This window comes from Aspergillus multicolor (assembly GCF_047715735.1).
Source record: "Aspergillus multicolor strain CBS 133.54 unplaced genomic scaffold BDW74scaffold_10, whole genome shotgun sequence".
Taxonomy (NCBI): Eukaryota; Fungi; Ascomycota; class Eurotiomycetes; order Eurotiales; family Aspergillaceae; genus Aspergillus; species Aspergillus multicolor.
Window position 1 is genome coordinate 40,347 of NW_027395961.1, and position 18,052 is coordinate 58,398.

The 18,052-nt window shown below is 49.4% G+C and overlaps 8 protein-coding genes across 8 annotated transcripts; 5 read left to right on the forward strand and 3 right to left on the reverse strand.

Annotated features, from left to right (window-relative positions):
* Window positions 1-127: 127 nt before the first annotated feature.
* BDW74DRAFT_177393 (copper metallochaperone ATX1) lies at window positions 128-493 on the forward strand (the record flags this gene model as incomplete). The annotated part of the gene is made up of 2 exons (XM_073728885.1): window positions 128-221; window positions 342-493. 2 exons carry the CDS (start codon window positions 128-130, stop codon window positions 491-493), a joined length of 246 nt encoding a protein of 81 aa, XP_073584413.1.
* Window positions 494-1,073: 580 nt separating this feature from the next.
* BDW74DRAFT_184847 (DUF2293 domain-containing protein) lies at window positions 1,074-4,028 on the reverse strand (the record flags this gene model as incomplete). The annotated part of the gene is made up of 5 exons (XM_073730906.1): window positions 1,074-2,530; window positions 2,570-3,299; window positions 3,360-3,647; window positions 3,724-3,843; window positions 3,894-4,028. 5 exons carry the CDS (start codon window positions 4,026-4,028, stop codon window positions 1,074-1,076), a joined length of 2,730 nt encoding a protein of 909 aa, XP_073584414.1.
* Window positions 4,029-4,523: 495 nt separating this feature from the next.
* BDW74DRAFT_151804 (uncharacterized protein) lies at window positions 4,524-5,567 on the forward strand. The gene is made up of 2 exons (XM_073724256.1): window positions 4,524-4,855; window positions 4,918-5,567. Exons 1-2 carry the CDS (start codon window positions 4,572-4,574, stop codon window positions 5,030-5,032), a joined length of 399 nt encoding a protein of 132 aa, XP_073584415.1. The 5' UTR covers window positions 4,524-4,571; the 3' UTR covers window positions 5,033-5,567.
* Window positions 5,568-5,571: 4 nt separating this feature from the next.
* Window positions 5,572-8,349, reverse strand: BDW74DRAFT_151807 (RING finger and CHY zinc finger domain-containing protein). Its single transcript, XM_073724257.1, has 3 exons — window positions 6,997-8,349; window positions 6,576-6,940; window positions 5,572-6,522 (listed from the first exon to the last, which is right to left on the reverse strand). The coding sequence occupies exons 1-3, from the start codon at window positions 8,077-8,079 to the stop codon at window positions 5,913-5,915; spliced, it is 2,058 nt and encodes a 685-aa protein (XP_073584416.1). The 5' UTR covers window positions 8,080-8,349; the 3' UTR covers window positions 5,572-5,912.
* Window positions 8,350-8,418: 69 nt separating this feature from the next.
* BDW74DRAFT_151813 (SKI complex subunit WD repeat protein SKI8) lies at window positions 8,419-10,225 on the forward strand. The gene is made up of 6 exons (XM_073724258.1): window positions 8,419-8,725; window positions 8,783-8,819; window positions 8,874-9,286; window positions 9,341-9,434; window positions 9,498-9,684; window positions 9,739-10,225. Exons 1-6 carry the CDS (start codon window positions 8,723-8,725, stop codon window positions 9,920-9,922), a joined length of 918 nt encoding a protein of 305 aa, XP_073584417.1. The 5' UTR covers window positions 8,419-8,722; the 3' UTR covers window positions 9,923-10,225.
* A 559-nt stretch (window positions 10,226-10,784) lies between these two features.
* BDW74DRAFT_167441 (IQ calmodulin-binding motif domain protein) lies at window positions 10,785-13,757 on the forward strand (the record flags this gene model as incomplete). The annotated part of the gene is made up of 1 exon (XM_073726693.1): window positions 10,785-13,757. The coding sequence occupies one exon, from the start codon at window positions 10,785-10,787 to the stop codon at window positions 13,755-13,757; it is 2,973 nt and encodes a 990-aa protein (XP_073584418.1).
* Window positions 13,758-13,942: 185 nt separating this feature from the next.
* On the forward strand, window positions 13,943-15,589 carry cia1 (iron-sulfur cluster assembly protein CIA1). Its single transcript, XM_073721925.1, has one exon. It carries the CDS (start codon window positions 14,129-14,131, stop codon window positions 15,461-15,463), a length of 1,335 nt encoding a protein of 444 aa, XP_073584419.1. The 5' UTR covers window positions 13,943-14,128; the 3' UTR covers window positions 15,464-15,589.
* Window positions 15,590-15,593: 4 nt separating this feature from the next.
* Window positions 15,594-18,009, reverse strand: kexA (serine-type carboxypeptidase kexA). Its single transcript, XM_073724259.1, has 3 exons — window positions 17,530-18,009; window positions 17,109-17,469; window positions 15,594-17,050 (listed from the first exon to the last, which is right to left on the reverse strand). Exons 1-3 carry the CDS (start codon window positions 17,727-17,729, stop codon window positions 15,722-15,724), a joined length of 1,890 nt encoding a protein of 629 aa, XP_073584420.1. The 5' UTR covers window positions 17,730-18,009; the 3' UTR covers window positions 15,594-15,721.
* Window positions 18,010-18,052: the final 43 nt, after the last annotated feature.

An 18,052-nucleotide genomic window follows, 5' to 3' on the forward strand; every position in this document is an offset into this window, starting at 1 on the left:
TTATTATTACGATCTATATTAATCCGTCACATCCGCCCCCGCAACTACCCACCTGATTGAAAGGCCAAAACATCCACAAATTCACCACACCTTTTTCTCACAGTCCAAGCTTTGAAACATAAGAAAAATGGCCGACAACGAACACCAGTACAAATTTAACGTGAGCATGAGCTGCGGTGGTTGCTCCGGTGCCGTTGAGCGCGTCCTCAAGAAGCTGGATGGTAAGTATTCATTGCCCCTCCTAAACCCCTTTCCGGTCATTTTGTCCCCTTCCGAGCCTCCACGAAACCGGCTTACGCACAACACCCTGGGTCGAGATTCTAACAGCACGACTGCTATAGGTGTTATATCATTTGACGTGAGTCTTGACTCTCAGACCGCGAGCGTTGTCACCGATGCCTCCGTACCTTACGAGACGGTTCTCGCGACGATCAAGAAGACCGGGAAGACGGTGAACGCTGGGGAAGCCGATGGAAAGGCCAGAGATATTTGAGTTCGAGGTACAACTTGATTCTGATAGTGGCCGTGGCAGTTGTAATAATGAGCAGCTTGGCTTACTGAGTGGTCGCCATTTACATTTCGTGAGGTTAGGACAGATATTAGTGGTATTCCTTGCCCCTGTACGATAGGAAGTCATACCCCGCAAATGATTTCAAGACTGTTCGTGCATACCTACGAGACCTGTAACTGATTGAAGAAACCTCTTCTTGTATTTCTACCGCTCTGAAATTGCCTGGCCCTGAGTACCGACAGCAACAAAACAATGCACACCACGAGTGTTGGGTATCATAACACGTTTAGAATAACAATAGTAGACAATGTCCAAGAACGAGATTTAAAGAGCGCCAAGGACCTGCGAAATAGGATTCCAGTCCACAATAACAACAGTACGGCCCTCAGGTAGTGACAATCGTGCATTCTCCGCTCTCCCAGCTTGGACCGGCAAGCGTTGCTCCTCCACAAATGAGGCACGTCGATGACCGCCGTATGTTGTCCTAAGAATGCATAAGCTCACATTCACGTCACGCTTGAATGGCAGGTGAAATACGAGGATGAAATGGAAATGGATTATGTCAGGTGTCTATGAGGATGGAACTCTCTTTGTGACCATACCGGGGGGACACCACGGCGGTCTTGATATGTCTTCGATCCTGGTAGACGCGGAGCGGCGTCCTGATTGACGTGGCATCCTGACGTCCCATAGCTTGGTCGCCGACTGGATACTGTTGAAAAGATGCTTCAGCCTGAGAGTCTGCATGAGCTCGACCGCGAGGCGGCAATGGTGTTAGACTGTCCGACGGAACACGCCGATGTTCATTATCGTGAGATTTGACATTGATCGGTTGGAACAGGTCTTCCGCCATATACTCAGGAGGTAGCCGACGGGCCGGTCTATACTTCGATATTTCAGGACCCCCGATCTCAACAGTGCGGACAAAACCATCGGCATAAAGTCCCTGGGCTTCCGCGGGCTTAATAAACGCATTGTTATTGCCCAAGCACGCTGGCTCTAACCGAGGGCCTGTTGTTTCTGACGCCTTCAATCCAGGGGTATAGTGGCCATGGATCGTTTGAGATACGTGTGATTCTGGCCAGATTGGCAAGTGAGACTGCAATGTCCTATCGCGGCCGCTAGCACCGGCGACAGTATATCCCATACCAGGCGCGGGGCCAGCCAGAGCAGGAGGTTTATCAGCATCGGCCTGGGAGTAAACAAAACGACTGTAAGAAGAGTGCTGGCCATCATAAACTATGATGGATCCACGATTGACGAGAGTCCGCGACTCGCGGTCAGGACGGGAGGTAAAGACGAAAGAATCCTGTCCAGTGCTTGGTTTGTGTTCTGGGATTTCTGTGGTACTATACGGCTCAACTGTGCCGAGATATCTCCTACTGACATCGGGGCCGCTTTGGACGGATGGTTGCACGGCCACGGCATGCCGGTTCCCTGGGTAAGTGCTCAGGGTAGTGGAACCAATGGATAACGGCCTTTCCATAGGAATTGGTTCCTGGTATACAAGACGCCGTCTTTTGGGATTCTCGCCCTCAGCAGAGGGCTCCTGGAGAAGAGTATGGTTTGCATGGTCCTGATGGGCTTGACGCCGATGCGGCGTTACTGAGCGGAAGGTGAACGCCCCAGACATCCTTCTGGTAAGATGTTCTATATTTCCACTATTTGGGCGTTTGATATCCGCTGTAAGAGGACTCTCGATGGAAGGTAGCACGCGATTGTCTTGGTTCACATTCCTGTTCTGTAAGTGTCTATGTGACTGAGCAAACGGCCTGAGACCATCGCCAGTTCGTTCAATGCTCTCTTTCGGCCCGCTGACAAAAACTGGTCCATGGGGAAAGTCAGCCCGTTGGAACGAGTGACTCACCGGCTCAAACACGTGTGCCCTCTCCTGCGCAGTAGGAATAGGTAAACTGTGGGAGGCATCGACACCTCTTCCCCTGTTTGGCATCTTGTCCAGAGGATATAGTTCATAGGGCTCATGCACAGTCAGTACAGCCGCTTTGCTTGGATAAAAGCCTCGGCGGGGTTTTCAGAACCAAACTAAAGATGCAGGACTTACATGGCGATCTGCCACAGGATTCAACGGGGGCCGACTCAAGTCACTCGTGATTGCTTTGTGGTTAGGTAGAGTAGATGATCCAACAGAACATTGGTGCGGACCAATATGTCCGCGTGTATATGTCTCTCTACCGAGTCCAAAGTTCCTTTGCAAGGTATCTCTAGCAGGATATGCAGCTGGTTGACCAGTGGAACCACTAGCCAGGTTTCTGTATCTGTTGATGGCACGATCCCAAGCTTGATACCTGCTAAATCCGCGACGGTCAATTTTCGTTTTCTTCGGGGTTTCTGGAATAAACCGAAATCCTGGCGCTGCTTCATCTTCCGAGGTCTCTACTGGTGCGTCTCGGAGAGCACGTTTTCTAGGGCCGTCAGGTCTCATATGAAGTTCCTCAACCACGGGATTGCTGGAAATGATTTCCACGCTGGTATCACGACCCTGGATTTGCTGCGATTCTGCCTCAATGTCACTATCCTCATCATCGGATATAACAATCACTTCACGAAACACATCTTCAAGAACCGTCTTTCCATTCTCGTCATCCCCTCGCCATTCCACTAGCTTGGCGAGCGTTGGTTGCTCAACGGTCGCCCTTGCTTCATGGAAAGAAGTGGATTTGAGGAGACGGTCGTAGTTTGTATATATGTGTCGAATATGGGCGACAACTGCTAGTTGTGCTCGACGCGCGAGAGGTAGTTCAACCGCTGTACCTACTTTGCGCTGACCCTAGACCTGGTCAGCGACTGACACAATTATGATATCCCCGCACCTGGCGTCATGTTCAACCTTTTGGAAAGCAGTTTTAATGATCTGGTTTAGGTCATTGTCGGGAATATTTGGAAAGAGGTCCCTAAGAACATCCCTTGCTTCTGTGTTTATGGTGATCTGAGATTCCGTGTCAGCGTGCTTGCGACTAGTCTCGTGGCCCAAGCTCTGAAGGGGCACAGCTTTCCCCGTTCCTGTGAGATATAAACCACTACTCGTACACACTTCCGCAACAACGACGCTTGGGAAATGATAGCCAATACGATGCACATGCTGCGAGAGGCCATGGGCATGCAAGTGAGGAGTTGTCTAGAGGTAGCGAAGATAAAAGTTAGTAGACGGACGATAGTACGACAAATAGGACACCAGAAAGAGTTCGCCGTACAGAAACCGCGTATACCTTCAGACCGTCCCTTCTACAGCGCTCTTTGCAGGTGGCCGTGAAATGCGGATCACCTGCCGATATGAATGTATAGCCCGGAGGCGCTTTTGTTTCGAAAGATATCTGATATCTTAATCAATGGAGATGATTAGAAAGTCATGGCGACAACATACCACGCTCCGCAGTTTCTTCTTCTTTTGAGTAACAGATTCCAATATCACCTTGTGCTTCCGCACTGTCCGTTTGACCATAAAACCCGGGCTTCGCGGGGCAAGTACTGAGGTAGACCTTCGAGGTATCCGAGTCATGTCGTCGACATTTAAAGATCACATGCGACTATACAGTACATATTCTTGACCTCATGATGGCCCTTCCAAGTAGAAACGGCGATTTAGAAACGGGAAACAAAGCAGGAGGTTGTCCAGCAGGCACGTTATAGATTCAGCGGAGTAAAGTACAGTAGAGCCGTCGAGTCAATAGGCGTACGCTGTCGTAGTGGAGGCGTAGAGTAATCCCTACTTACTCCTCAAGCCCTTATATCTCTGCCTGGTTTCTGTGTGGCGATACAATGGCATCCAAGGCGTATATGAAGTAATGGTCGGTTCAAAAAGCGGCAGCAGAAAACGCATGACCTGGGAACGGATACCTCGATGATGTGGAAGGGCACCAAAACGATACGTTTCGGCCTAACGTGGGCCCGTGGTTCATGCTGGCTCTTCTTGAAAAGGTTAGCGCAAACAAGCCAGTGCCGTGCAAGGTCCGGCTCCTTCCTAGTAGTAGTAGTGTAATTGAGAGTTAAAAGCATCAGTCTGCGCGAAATCGTTATACTCACCGTCGGTCTCATATTAATAATGGCTGACCGAAAGGCAATTGTTCGCGCCTACCGCCAACTCTATCGCCAGGGTCTCAAGGCCATCAACTACTCGACGCCCGCTCGCCATGTCCTGCTCAAGACCTTGCGCTCATCGTTCCGCACCTCACCGGCTCAAGACTTTGACTCCCTTCGGATAGCTAATACGTTGGGGTTTCTTCGTAAAGCGGCCGATGTTAGTGGCATTGAGCATAAGATCGTGAGAAATACCCTGATCGCCAAGTATTGGGAACAACCAAGTGGTGTGAAAATGACTTTGCGCCCGTGAGTTTCCTTGCTATGAGATCACGCGGCGTGAACTGGATAGTTATCTAATCGACCTGAAGAATCAAGGGCTTGGACATCGACCAGAGAGATCCACAAACTCGGAAAGATGCCCATAAACAATTTCAAAGAACGTTGATGCTTCTGAATGAGAGTCTGGGAACATGTTTGAGGTAACGGAAGAAGCAAGTACAGCTTTTTAACCAAAGGTACGCTTGTATGGATATGAAAGCTTTCAGATGCCCTTCCTGGGTCATTGGGGCATTGACCTCGCAGCGGCGCGAGAACTGGATCTAGGTATACCGGCAAGTTGAGTGAAGAAAGCTCTCGGACATCTCGCCGACTGGTACTAGGAACAGAGCCGTAAGTCTCTTGGGGCTTCAAACTCACCTGGCTTTTTTTTTTACCATATTGGGTTTCTGTGGTCGTCCAATTGCACGACAGCAGTAATGGAACAGGAAAATGGAGAGCTAGCAGCAGGCGCTACCCCTACAAACGAGGCTGTCGGGAAAAGAGAAACGATATGATGGGCATCTTCCTGCATTGCGGTTCCTCTTCTGGCATCGAGGCTCTGGTGGACGTGCTCTTCAGCCAGCTGAGAGACGGCAAATTTTATCCCAAGATGCAATTACGAAGCATAATTAGAGCGTGGTCTTGATTACAAAAGAACATCCTGACCCTAAATCCTGAACAAAACATCCGTAACATGTTCTGATTTTAAATCCAAATACCATTCATAAATATAATATGTATCATCTAAACATGGCTCTCAAGGCACTGGTGTAAGGAGAACTATAGCATGAACAAGGCTGCAGTACACCAGAGTGTGAGACTGTTTATCTTTGATTCACAATGTGCTATATCATCAGACTCCGAGTTAGTGTACCTCCAAATTTCTAGGGGTAAGGCTCTGTCCAACAAACTCCAAACACCTCAATTCACATTACTCGTATCAAGGCATAGTTAGCTGGACCGGCAGCTAATGCCAATGCATCCTAATTGTTATCGTCCATGATCCGGCCATTATCGCCATTTCTAAGTTTCGATTGTACATGTGTCATCGGTGCCCGAATATATCGATGCCCTCATCGTCTTCTTCTTCGTCATTCTCTTCTTCGTCATTCTCTTCTTCGTCATTCTCTTCTTCGTCATTATTGCCATTTGAACCGCTGGATTCTGATGGCTCCCCGGCCTCTTCATCGTCGTCTGCTGGATCCGTTCCCCTACTGAGAAATCCATACCTATATTTGAACCTGGTTCCCCAAATACTGAGCTCGCCCTCCCCATCATGATCGTCACCTTCGTTCATATGATTGGCGAAAAATGATGTCGGAGTAGACCTCTGTGACTGGCGGTCCGGAGGTATACCGAAATAATTGCTAATCACGGGTGAGACTGCACGGCCGCGAGTAAGGTTATATGAAGAGAATCGCCCTGGTGGGTTAGTGGACCTGGATATGTTGAATTGTGGATGTGAGCCCGCGCCTGGAGCTGAACTGGGGTCGATTTGTAATTGAGGTAAGGTTGGCAGCAGCGGATCATCCATGCCGTGAGAGGATGATCTCAACCTAGAGGCCGGGAAACATCCATCTTCGGGGTTATGCTCGGAAGAGCTTAGGGCGTCTTCTTGAAGAACGCTGAGCTGAGTGGTGTTGTATGATTCACACCTATATCAATCCTCATTAGGGCCTGTCCTCGATGAAACGTGCATGATACTTACATATCACATCTTAAGCCCAGCCAATGATACTTGACTACCGATTTGGTACCACAATCATTGCAGGTTATAATAGCTTTGGTGTCCTTAAAATCAGCCGGCATCGGCTGGCTTTGAATGGTCCTATCCAGATTCCGAAATGTTGCTTCCATGTTGGTAATCGTCTTGCTACATATAGGGCAGCGGTACGATGATTTCGAGTACTCTGAGAGACACCGTTGGTGGATGCTGTGACCACACCGCATGAAAACAACCGTCTCGGGGGAAGTGAACATGTAATCCCCGCATATTGGACAATCACACTGTGTTGATCGCTCGATGCACCGATGTGTGGTTTCGATCGATATAGGAAGACAGACACTGCAGGTCTGCGGTATGGTCAATAGGCAGGCCCGACAAGTTGCCCCTTCTGCCGCGAACTTACCTTGCAGTGGAAGAAATCTTTGCCTATCCCTTTGCCAATACGACAAATACCACAATCGTTGCAGTGGTAGATGCTTTTACTCCCATCATTGTCCCAAAGCTTACATGCGACACAGTAATATTGCGCCGCTAACCCACCACACCACTTACAATATTGAGCAGCTGGCTGAGGATGACTGCACAGCATACATAACATATTCTCTGTTTTTGGACGATTGAGGTGGTGGTCTTCAACCTCGTCATGGCAAAATCGACAAGTGTACCATTTCCTGCAATCAAAGCACTGAAGTTTGACGTTCCTCTGATAATGTACGCAGCCGAGGCACGACTCCTCAAGCTCCTCGGCGTCAGCATCTTCGGCGTCATCAACATGGGGCTCTGTCTCCGCCTTTGGATGAAAAGTTGGCTTTAGGTCATCGGCTGTCAGGTTCGGATGTACATCTTGCGGAACCGGAGTAGTTGTAGATGCTGAGGAAAGGGATGGTTGATCGAAGGACTGGCCGCTCCACCGATTCGGAGTGTGTGTTCGTTCGAGAGTCTGGACAGAGGGAGTTGGGGACGTGAAAGGCGAGAGATGACCGCTAGGCACAGCTTGAGACAGATTGTACGTTTCTGTCATTAGGTCGTGGATCATGCGAGCTTGCTCAGTGCTAGTGTAACCCAAATCTCGAATGGCATGAATCCGTTTCCGCAACGCCCCCATTCCGTCGTCTTCAGGGAGCAGGGGCTGCCCAGCCATATCATCCGCCAGTATTCGAGCTGGAGACCTCCGGTATTCCTGGGTATCATCTGAGATTAGATGAGTGTTATGTGAAGTGCCAGCAGCAACAGAGTGTGCTTGCGAGAACCCGAATGCAGCGGGGGACCTTGCAACGTCCGTGTCCGGGATCCAGTTTTCAATCCGCCGTAAATCATCGTCAACATTATTACGCCTGGTATGCCCAAGGCTGGGGCCGGCAGTAAGCTCAGAAGATAGGTCAGCCTGTGAAAATGGCGACGCAGTCGAAGACTCATATTCTGCTCCGGCGGACTCATTGCCGCCCGAATGCCCCTGGACACGCTTGTCTTGATTTAGGTCCGACATATCAGTACTTGTCCGATCATCGCTGCAAGTAATGCCCGCTGAGTACCCTAGTTCTTGAGTCTTGAGTTGCGGATACAAAGGCTCATCATGGGAAGTGGACTGAGCGTTCGACAGCTGGGGTAGGCGGAGAGCCTCTTGAATGGTGGGTTTCGAAAGAACAGACCGGATTTTCCGCCTATAAAAGTTGGGTCAAATTAGATGTAAGAGATTGAGAAATCTTGAGAAAGTCTAGAGGATTGAAGCTAGGGCCCCGACTAAGGCTGCTGCCAGGAACGATCGGATGAGGTAAGGTGATAAATGATATCGCCTCCCGCTACCTTCTTGTTTCACTGCCAAGGGCTCCGCCTTCCGTCACCCAGAAATTGTTGATTTTGCTATACGATGCTGTCATACAGATGAAACTTGAACTTAGGCACAGGATTGAGTACGAACAAAAAAGATATATGCGTTTTACGTTCGTAGCTGATTAGGTGTCGCTGTTTGGAGGCCGGCATTGGTACTACTCCGTACGGATGGATAGTGGGAACCTCTCGGATGGGATGATCTCATTCCGCTGCAACTTGTCCCACTGCATATTCAACTCACAGCAGCCAGCAACAGCTCAGGGTTGTAATGCACGGCTCGATCAAACTCTTATCTGAGAATGGTAGGGACATGAAAACATGTGGCACAACGTATGGTGTTAACTTCCATGTTGTTCTAGTCGAAGCAATACTTATCCTATGGCTCTGCAGACAATAGTAGGTTCAAAAGTCGTATACCACCGCCGATGTTCCTTCACTGAATAGGTACAGCTCATCCCACCGATATCTTTGCGCTAGCCGCTACCGACAAGCAGATTCTGTCGGCATCGGGGTCCAATGCTCTTCAGGTTCACTCAACAGCCGATCCTGACTTCCCCCTAGTCCAGACTCTTGAAGCCCACAGGGTCGGATGCCATCATGTGGTGACCGATGCCAAAGGATCAAGAGCAGTCAGTGTTGGCTTCGCTGGGGAGGTGGTAATCTGGGAATCTCATGATGGAAGATGGTCCAAGGCAAAAGATGTCGCGCTTGCAAATCTCTGGGCTGTTGCCCTGTCTGCCGATGGCCAGTATCTAGCCGGTACCACCCAGAATGGCCATCTCAAGGTCTGGGACTTGAATGCAAATGAAGAAGAGATACGAGATCATGAAACAAAGGGCAGTTTTGGAACCTGCATAGACCTGGTAAGCAACCCTGTCTATCCTCTGTATCATTGAATTCACATGTGGATCCTACAGTCACAAGACGGGCGTTTCATCGCCAGCGGTCATGAAAATGGCAGTGTCTACTTATTCAGTACAGATACAGGACGTATGCCATTTAGTCTATCAGGAAAGTGTTACACACTTATTTCATGAATCTTGAAAATACAGCTCAAACTAATAGACTCCATAGGTTTAGTAAAGCCAGTACGCTGTGTTGCCTTTTCTCCCGGTGGGAAGTTTCTCGCCGCGGCTGGAGATTCCAGAGTGATTGTATTGTATGATACATCCTCTGGCGAACAGGTGGCCAGCCTTACGGGTCATGCTGCATGGATCTTATCCCTCTCGTGGAGCAACACAGGAGAGTATCTCTTGAGTGGGTGAGTTTTTCCCCCTTTATACCTAATGACCACGAGCTAATCAAAACCTGTCAGATCTTTTGATGGAAAGGTCAAAGTTTGGTCCATTGATACAAGAAGCTGCGTTGCAACGCATTCCGAGACTGAAAGAACTATCTGGAGTGTAACATGGTTGCCGAAAATCGGAAAGTGGGAAGGATTTGCTACAGCTGGCGCCAACAGGAGCATATCCTTTTATCGGGAGGCTACCGGGGGGTGAGTCGCTTTGGACTGGGCAGGAATGACCGAGTTCTTATTCAAAGTGGCCGCATTGCAATGGACACAATACTCTAATCCGCTTAGTTCCGTCCTTGATCGATTATATGTACTTGCAATATTGCATCGATCTGAGCTCCTTGCTGTGCCTACTGAGAGCTCTTTTGCTGCTGGGCCATACATATATTCTTGATACTCGGCCTAAATGAGTACGTACAGATAGACTATAGTTGCTCGGCAAACCGGTTCATCCAGAACAATTTCTGCTGCTACCTTGTAGTTAACTACGAAGTTAACTATCCCTGGCATATGCGCTTAAGTAAGCACGCCGCGGGCTTCGATTGCCTTCCTCAGGAGGCTTCATGCTGACTCGGGTTTAGTAGCTTAACATATCATCATTAAATGGTCCCGACCAGTGACGATGTTAGCCCGGCAAGGAATGTCCTGGACGATGCTATATGACTTAGATTCTACCTAGGCTTGCTGATTCATTCCTCTTTCGGAAAGATTGTGAATCACTTTGTTCCATGCTCCTTTGCCTCCACCTACACCCGGGTTCTTCCTCTGTCCTTGCTCTATCATTTTCGTACGTTCCCTTGCTGTATTGAAACAGTGCATGGTTATCTTCACAGTTTGAGTTTTGCCTATCACATCATCCATAAGCAAGACCTCATACAGAGTATCTTGCAGCTACGATAGCCTGTGACGCAAGTAGTCATTGGTCCTTTCTGTCCAAAAATTGCGATCACTACGGACACCAGTGACTCTATTTTTCGTGAATGATAACATTCACCCCTCCGATCCTCGACTATCCAAATGCCTTGAGATACAGCAGTAACATCTTCCCTGCCTCGTCCCAGCTGATCATGATCCGTCGCAATTCAGATATCGAAATTCAGCTGCCTGATGCCGAACCTACTGTTGCACCTGACTCTGTCAGTGAGCCGGACATAGAGATGCTGTCCGAGGAGTCGCCCTCTTTCCTTAGTCTTCCAGCCCATCTTGCATCGCGTTTTGCTCGAAAATCAAGCGTCATCCGACGCTCTTCCGCGGCTTCTTCCCGAAGAAGCTCTATTTCTTCCCTGCATTCGCAGCACTCAAATACGACCTCTCATGGAGCAACCGCCACCGACCACATCGCGCAACATCTCCGACGGGCCTCGATTCTCGAAAGCCGGAAGGCAAGACTAGCGGACCGTGCAATACATGCAGAAAAGGTGAGGTTACGAGCGGCTTTAACAAAAGCGACTACTCGGAACCTTCAGAGAGAAGGGAGAGCCTTGGCTGCTCAGCAGGCTCGTGAACGGTTGCTGGCGGAAATCACAGCCAAGTGTGAGGAGGAAGTTCGGCGCGCGAAGAAGAAGGCGGAAGACAATCGTGAGAAAAAGGCCGCTGAGCACGCTCGTCTCCGCATAGAAATGGCAGAGAAATTTGCGGAGGCAGATAAGAGACGACTACTATATCAGCAAACCCCCAGGCGACATCGCATAAGCAGTTCCACCGAAGAAAAGAAATCCATGGATATGAATCGTTTGAGCGAAGATGTCGCTGCGCGCAAAATTCAGCGAGTATGGAGGACATATCATGCGAGAGTAACGATTGGAGAATTTCTCTCTCTTAATGTCACGAAAGAGCGCGTCCGCGATATGACGTTCGAAGATGTTGGTTCCTTGTTATCGGAGGAGAGAATATTATCTACGACAGCTCGAGTTCTCCGATTGTGTGGTTTGCAGGACATGGAGAGCAGATCCCTGGGTGGCAGAGGCGCTGTGCGCACGTTCCTTAGCAGCTATCTGATTGTCACCCATCCCACTGAGGTTCTGAGCGGCGATGGTGAACAGGAGCAGGACCTAATTTCCAAAGCACGTGAGCTTCTTTCTGCTTTTGAACAAGTGACAGCCCTACTCTCGTCTGGCTGCTGCTCGCCAGCAATCATTTCCACGGAGATTCAAACCTTATGTGAGGAATATAATGTATTCTTCTCTGCATTCCACGCGTGGAAGATACATGATTCCAGCGTGCTGATTGAAATTATGCTAGCTCAGTTTATTGAACTGGAATTGATCTGGCAAACAGTCAAGGATGACCAGGCAGGAGGTGTGGCCGATGACTACCGTCAAGGCATCAGGCAGAACCAGATTCTACTCCTTGCCCGACTTAAGCGCTTGGCAGGCCCTGATAGAGCGATGCAAATGGTTCGAGATGCATTAAAGAAGGCCAAACGGCAAAAAAAAAGGTCGGCATCCAAGCGAGCCATTCCCCGATCAGCAGAAGTTGCCTCTGCTGCAACAACCACAGAGGCTCTTACCGAGAGCGTGGCTTCGCCGATCAGCGAAAGCTTTAACAATGTGGACAGTACAATACTGCAGGAACTAGAGAAGCAACGTGTATCTCCACATGAGCGATTCGCTAGGATACTTACTGCACTTCCGGAGAATCGTGCCTTGGTCCATGAGCTCCTAATCAACAAAGAGTACAAAATCGAAGAGATTTCCTACACAGAGCCGCGCAAGCGAGTGATGGAGCATATGTGTGCTATGATGCGACGAGATATTGAGGCTGGGTCCGCCACAAATTGGATTGTAGCAATGGCTACAGTTATTCAGGATCGTTTACTACGCTCCCTCCGGCCCGGTAACTCGCTTCATGTGCTCATCAGTGAAGTTCTCGATCCGGCATTAGTAGAGAATCAGTGTAAGGCTGGAGCCTTCTCTTACGACGCTTTTTTCAATTTCATGACCATGATCCTGCCAAAGCTTTGTGCACCCTACCGTGATCCTGTTGTTAATGCTTTCACAGAGGACACATCAGGAGATGCGATTGATCGCTTGGGGAGACTCATGGGCATCATTGATCTTTTGTCTCTAGATCACACCAATTTCATGATTCACGTCGCTGCTCCTCAGCTCATTGAGGAGGCTCCAGGATATGAACAAAGAACGTTTGAGAGGCTCCTCCAAGATGGAAGCTTAGGTCTACAAAAGAGCCGGCGTTTCTGGCGAACGCATCGGAAGATCATTGCTGACGAGATGCGAAAGCGCGATCCCGAATGTGTTCATGGGGAGCCACAACCACCCAGCTCCAAAGTTTATGCCCATGGCCTTGTTGATCTTGTTCTCAGCAATGCGCCTGTGTCTGACGATTTGATTCCTGAGACACTGGAGCTAGATCGCCAAAGGCTGAACTTGCTACATGCTCAAGCTTTCAAGATAGTTGCCACTGCTTCAGTACTCTTGACTGCAAAAAATCTACTTAAGCGGGATGCACGAGCGCAGTGGAAGGCTGAAGCAGATCGAATCTTATCACTGAACTTCAAAGATGTTTCATTAGATCGTGTTCATTCAATTCTCGAATCTACCCACCCGATGCCGTCCAGCGCCAGTGCTCAGCTGGCTGCAACGATCCGACGAGTACTCCCGCCTGTCGCGACGGCATGTGCAGCGGCATCTTCCTCAGCGGGCCAAGCCTCAATTGAAGTACATACAGAAATATTTGCGCAGGACACACAGTCTAGGTCGGATTCGAGCAACTCAGCAACCATGCCCGATTTGCCTGGGAACAGCGTGGTTAGTTTTGCGGACCCGGTTGCGCGTCTGATACTCTCCCGCTTGCGCGCACATGTGCTTTCGCGACTCAGTGCATTGAGCGCAAGCGAGAGAGTGCGAGCAACAAGTACTGCTAGCCAAAGCCTGGCTGGAGCAGGGATGCCTGAATTCGTAAACCAGGTCGGCCAGTTGACGGAAGAATTGGGCAAAGTGCGTGAGGTGGATTGGTTGTGTCATGGAACGGTCTACGAACGAATTCTAGGCGAAAGCAGCCCGCTGGGCTCTGCGCCCTGAAAGAGCTCTTGTTTGACTCTCACCCTTGCCCTTTTGGTGACATCCCTGGTCTACTATTGGCATGGTTGCGTTTCCTGTATCTAGAACTTGCTGCGGATTTTTATGACAGCAATTGCTTGTGGTTATGATCGTTAAGAAGCTTAGAATACTTGCATAAGAATGCATCTGCTAGCTTGTATGTATTATGTGCACTCTATCAGGAATCCAAGTTCATATCCAGCTATTGTTCCCTCCTACTTCCGCGGAGCATCCCGACTACAACCCCCCACTCTCTCCAGTTCTCTCCACCATCAATTCTTCTGGAAATCTAGCATTTACAACAGTCACCACTGAACGAGTCAGTCAAATAGATCCAGATCAAACCATCCATTATGACGGCGCCCCTCACTGTCCAAACCCCTCCGAAGCTTGCTCTCGCCCTCGTTTCCGACCTAACCCCGCCATCCCTCGAACGCACGTGGCTCACAGCACCACACCCGTCACTCCCCCTTGTCGCAACATGCAGCTCCGATAAGACGGTTCGCGTTTACTCTTTAATCAACTTTCGTCTTCTCTCTACGATCTCTGGCGGCCATAAGCGAAGTGTTCGTACCTGCGCCTGGAAGCCGAATGTCTCCGGCGAAAGCGTCCTCGCGACGGGAAGCTTCGACGCAACCGTAGGCATTTGGAGACGATGGGATAACTACGGGGAATCGGCAACCTCAATTCACAACGACGGCAACGCTGCGCGGCTTGGAGGCGATGAAGATGTCGTGCAAGACGAAGACGAAGAGTGGCGCTTCGCTGTTCTCCTCGACGGACACGATAGCGAAGTCAAGTCTGTCTCATGGTCTGCATCCGGGATGCTTCTTGCCACCTGCTCACGGGATAAATCGATTTGGATTTGGGAGGACCTCGATGATGGAGACAACAATTTCGAGACTGTGGCTGTGATGCAGGAGCATGAGGGAGACGTCAAGTGTGTTGCTTGGCATCCCACAGAGGAATGTCTTGCTAGCGGTAGCTATGATGATACGATCCGTATCTGGCGTGAGGATATCGATGACTGGGGGCAAGTTGCCTGTATCAGGGGTCACGGGGGTACGGTTTGGGGTATTGATTGGGAGAATGTCGAGAATATGCCGTTCTTGTCATATTCGGAGGATGGATCTAGGTTGAAGGAGGAGTGGGAAAAATGGCATATTTTATCAGGGCCACGCCTTGCGTCTTGCTCGCATGATCGGTCTGTTCGCATTTGGCGACGACAACCTAGGGCGCAAATGAACGCCCCCGAAGCCAGTGCGATCCCAAGTATCATCCGGCCATCTGGCACGGATGAAATGTGGGAGGAGGATGCTGTTCTTCCTCATGCGCATGAGCTTTCAATCTACGCCATTGCTTGGAGTCGACGGACGGGTTTATTGGCGTCTGTCGGTGCTGACGGGCGCATAGTTGTCTACGAGGAGCGATTCAGTGTCTCATCCGATGTTGAATCTCAGCCCATAGATGCCAGTGCAGAATCACCCAATTCTACTGGTGGAGCAAGTGCGCTACGCCCATCTACCGAATGGAATATTGTTGCAATCATGGATGGTGCGCATGGGATATACGAGATCAACCATGTTTCGTGGGCGACACGGGCTGACCGGGGTCGTGATGATATCAAAGAGGAGGTGCTAGTCACTACGGCGGATGATGGAAGTATAAATGTGTGGACTCTAAAATAATGAACTGTTCTACTCAACCGGAGTGGACGGATAGCTGTTCTGTGCGATCATGTACTGATTATATAAAGTATGTATGTAGTCTACTGATAGAGAATGATCTGAATGCATCAAGTCTACGAAAAAGACAGGTTAACATAAGTCTCAATTCTAATTAGAGTTGATCTCTTGCGCACTTTACTTGAATCAGGGCACGCGCAATAAATGAGGTAGCAAAATCACTATAGACATCCAAAAGGGGAAAACCGAATATGAGTTATGCTACGGGCTCTCCGATCGTGACGGTGGTCCTTGGTTATGATCCTGTTGATGCCGTTCGTCATCATTCTCTTCTCCAACGACATAATTTTCTCGATCCAAGCCCGGCGAGTGTAGGTCATCTAGTTCAGCCTCATCAAAATCGCCGGCTTCCACGTCTGCATTGCTGCGCTTGTTCTGGAATCTTCCCAGTACAGAGGTCGACCTTGGGGACTTGATAGAAATGCCACTGTAGCCGCTGTGTCGCCGACGGTTACGCCAGATAAAGAAACCCCAGACCAGGACACCAATAATAACCACAACGAGAACCGCTTCCCCGGACTTCGTGTAGGCATTCCACTCGGTTTCCTTGATTTTCTGTTGCTCTTCCTCTTGGTGCACTGTGCTGTTTGGCTGACCGCCTACAGAAGTTTGAGGAAGAGGTTCACCATCGATGCGCGAATCTGCCGGTGCACCGCCAATGCTAGCGATGTCTACATTCATGAAACGGTCCACCATATCCCTTGTGCGGCGGGGAAGGTCAAATGGAACCATGTGACTGGCATTGTAGAAGAGAACATATGTCAGGTTTCTTGCATGCTGGTAATAACCAGCCGGCTCATTCTCAAAGGTCCAATCGTGTCGTGGAGCCCATACTCCTGGCGAAGTTTCAAAGCCAGTTCCCCCCGCCCATTTCATGCTGTTAATGAGCTGCTCTGTTCCCATATGATTGCAAATCAGGTCTTGATCGCCACTGAAGAGGAGGATTTCGATACCGGACTCGAGCAAGCTGGGTAGCAATTTGACAGAAGGCTTAGACTTCTGCGGACGAAAGGCAAAGCCCACATTGCCGTCACATTCATCCCACCCTGTCTGTTTGTCCGGGTTGATATTCAAAGCTTGAATCACATCATAGGTTTGTAAGTATGGCTTCACATCAGCCAAGTCTGGCGGCCAAGTTGTACCGCAAGAACGGTCCCGTAGCCGAATATCATACATGTTGACGCACTGATTGTCCGAATCCAAAGTCTTGTCAAGTAACTGGTTCAAAACAGTCTCGCAGGACATTATGGAAACTTTGGGTCCAGTTTCCATCTTTGACCTGCAAACAGAGAGCAGAACTTCGAGTTCTTTACCGAGCTTGCTACCTTCTTCAACCAGACCTTGTTCATAGGCAAAGCTCAAGTAAGCCGGATATTGTTCCGCTGGAGATATCCAACCATTGCCAATCAGAAGACCGCGTAAGTTCCAAGGCGCAGCTTGGTTCTCCTTAACGCCATTGTTCCGGTCTTGAATAGCTTTTGCGATGTACGGGATATATTGGCCGGCGTAGGATTCACCAGCGAGGTAGATCTATCAAGGTCATAGAAGTCAGTATTAAGGGAATCAGGAAGTTCGACGAAGGCCGTACATCATCTCTTTGGTATTCCGGAAACACGTTGAACCATTTCTCCAAAAAAGTGATAAATTGAGCAGCCATTTCGTCTAGTTCATGGAGATAACTGTTGGTGTTCGCGTAGCTGAACCCGGTCCCAATTGGCTGGTCGACAAAAAGGAGGTTGGCGAATTCGTCCCAAGATCCTTCGTTATATTCCAGTGTTTGGTTGTCCTTCAAACGATAGGGGCCAATTTCCATCAGCGCGCCATCCATCGAACTGCAGCCGGGGCCTCCATTGAGCCAAATTACCGTTCGCTGACGATTTGCGATATGCCGGTTCTGGTAATGCCAGAAGAACAGGTGTCCGTTGTGGTCCGGATCTACCTCGATATGTCTTTTGACGCAGAAGAAGATTAGTCGTGTACAGGCACAGGGCTGAGTCGGTGAAGCTTACCCAGCATGCATCTTCAGCAGCGGGCCCTCCGGGGCCCCAGGCAATGAATTCACATAGTAATCAGCTGCAGACTGCGCTGACGCAACGAAGGGACCAAGAAGGAGTAGCAGTGATAAGGATAATGCCCATAACGGAATATGTAAGGAGAAATGTGAGCAGCGTGTCCGCCAGGAAAGTTGCCCGAACGACCAAGGGGCCATTCTATGGGTTAAAGATTGCCAACGTGAGTTAGGCAGTTGGCAAGAAAACTCAAGTGGTATTAACGCTTCATGAACTCATTGAAGATGGTAGTGATATTAGCTGAATGCCGCACTGGACCAGAAGCCGCACCTTGTGGGTGTTGCAAGATTGATAGTATCGACTGTCAGCGGAACTAGAGATTGAGAGAACGCAAGATAAGGCCAAAGAAAGAGAAGACTCGAGAAAGATACAAAGGTAGTCTAATAGTGAGAAATACCCCGTAAAGAAGCAAGATGATGGTCAGGAATGTGACAATAATGGTGAAACTGAGTGAAAGGCAGCG

Excerpts from the sequence above, each read along its gene's own strand:
- BDW74DRAFT_151804 (XM_073724256.1), top strand. The coding sequence starts at position 4,572 with ATGGCTGACCGAAAGGCAATTGTTCGCGCCTACCGCCAACTCTATCGC. Across the intron at positions 4,856-4,917 it reads GTGAAAATGACTTTGCGCCC|AATCAAGGGCTTGGACATCG; the intron begins GTGAGTTTCCTT and ends ATCGACCTGAAG.
- BDW74DRAFT_151807 (XM_073724257.1), bottom strand. The coding sequence starts at position 8,079 with ATGTCGGACCTAAATCAAGACAAGCGTGTCCAGGGGCATTCGGGCGGC. Across the intron at positions 6,941-6,996 it reads AAGATTTCTTCCACTGCAAG|ACCTGCAGTGTCTGTCTTCC; the intron begins GTAAGTTCGCGG and ends ACCATACCGCAG. Across the intron at positions 6,523-6,575 it reads CTGGGCTTAAGATGTGATAT|GTGTGAATCATACAACACCA; the intron begins GTAAGTATCATG and ends GGATTGATATAG.
- BDW74DRAFT_151813 (XM_073724258.1), top strand. Across the intron at positions 9,287-9,340 it reads TTGGAACCTGCATAGACCTG|TCACAAGACGGGCGTTTCAT; the intron begins GTAAGCAACCCT and ends TGGATCCTACAG. Across the intron at positions 9,435-9,497 it reads TATGCCATTTAGTCTATCAG|GTTTAGTAAAGCCAGTACGC; the intron begins GAAAGTGTTACA and ends TAGACTCCATAG.
- cia1 (XM_073721925.1), top strand. The coding sequence starts at position 14,129 with ATGACGGCGCCCCTCACTGTCCAAACCCCTCCGAAGCTTGCTCTCGCC.
- kexA (XM_073724259.1), bottom strand. The coding sequence starts at position 17,729 with ATGGCCCCTTGGTCGTTCGGGCAACTTTCCTGGCGGACACGCTGCTCA. Across the intron at positions 17,470-17,529 it reads CTGCTGAAGATGCATGCTGG|ACATATCGAGGTAGATCCGG; the intron begins GTAAGCTTCACC and ends CTGCGTCAAAAG. Across the intron at positions 17,051-17,108 it reads CGGAATACCAAAGAGATGAT|ATCTACCTCGCTGGTGAATC; the intron begins GTACGGCCTTCG and ends TGACCTTGATAG.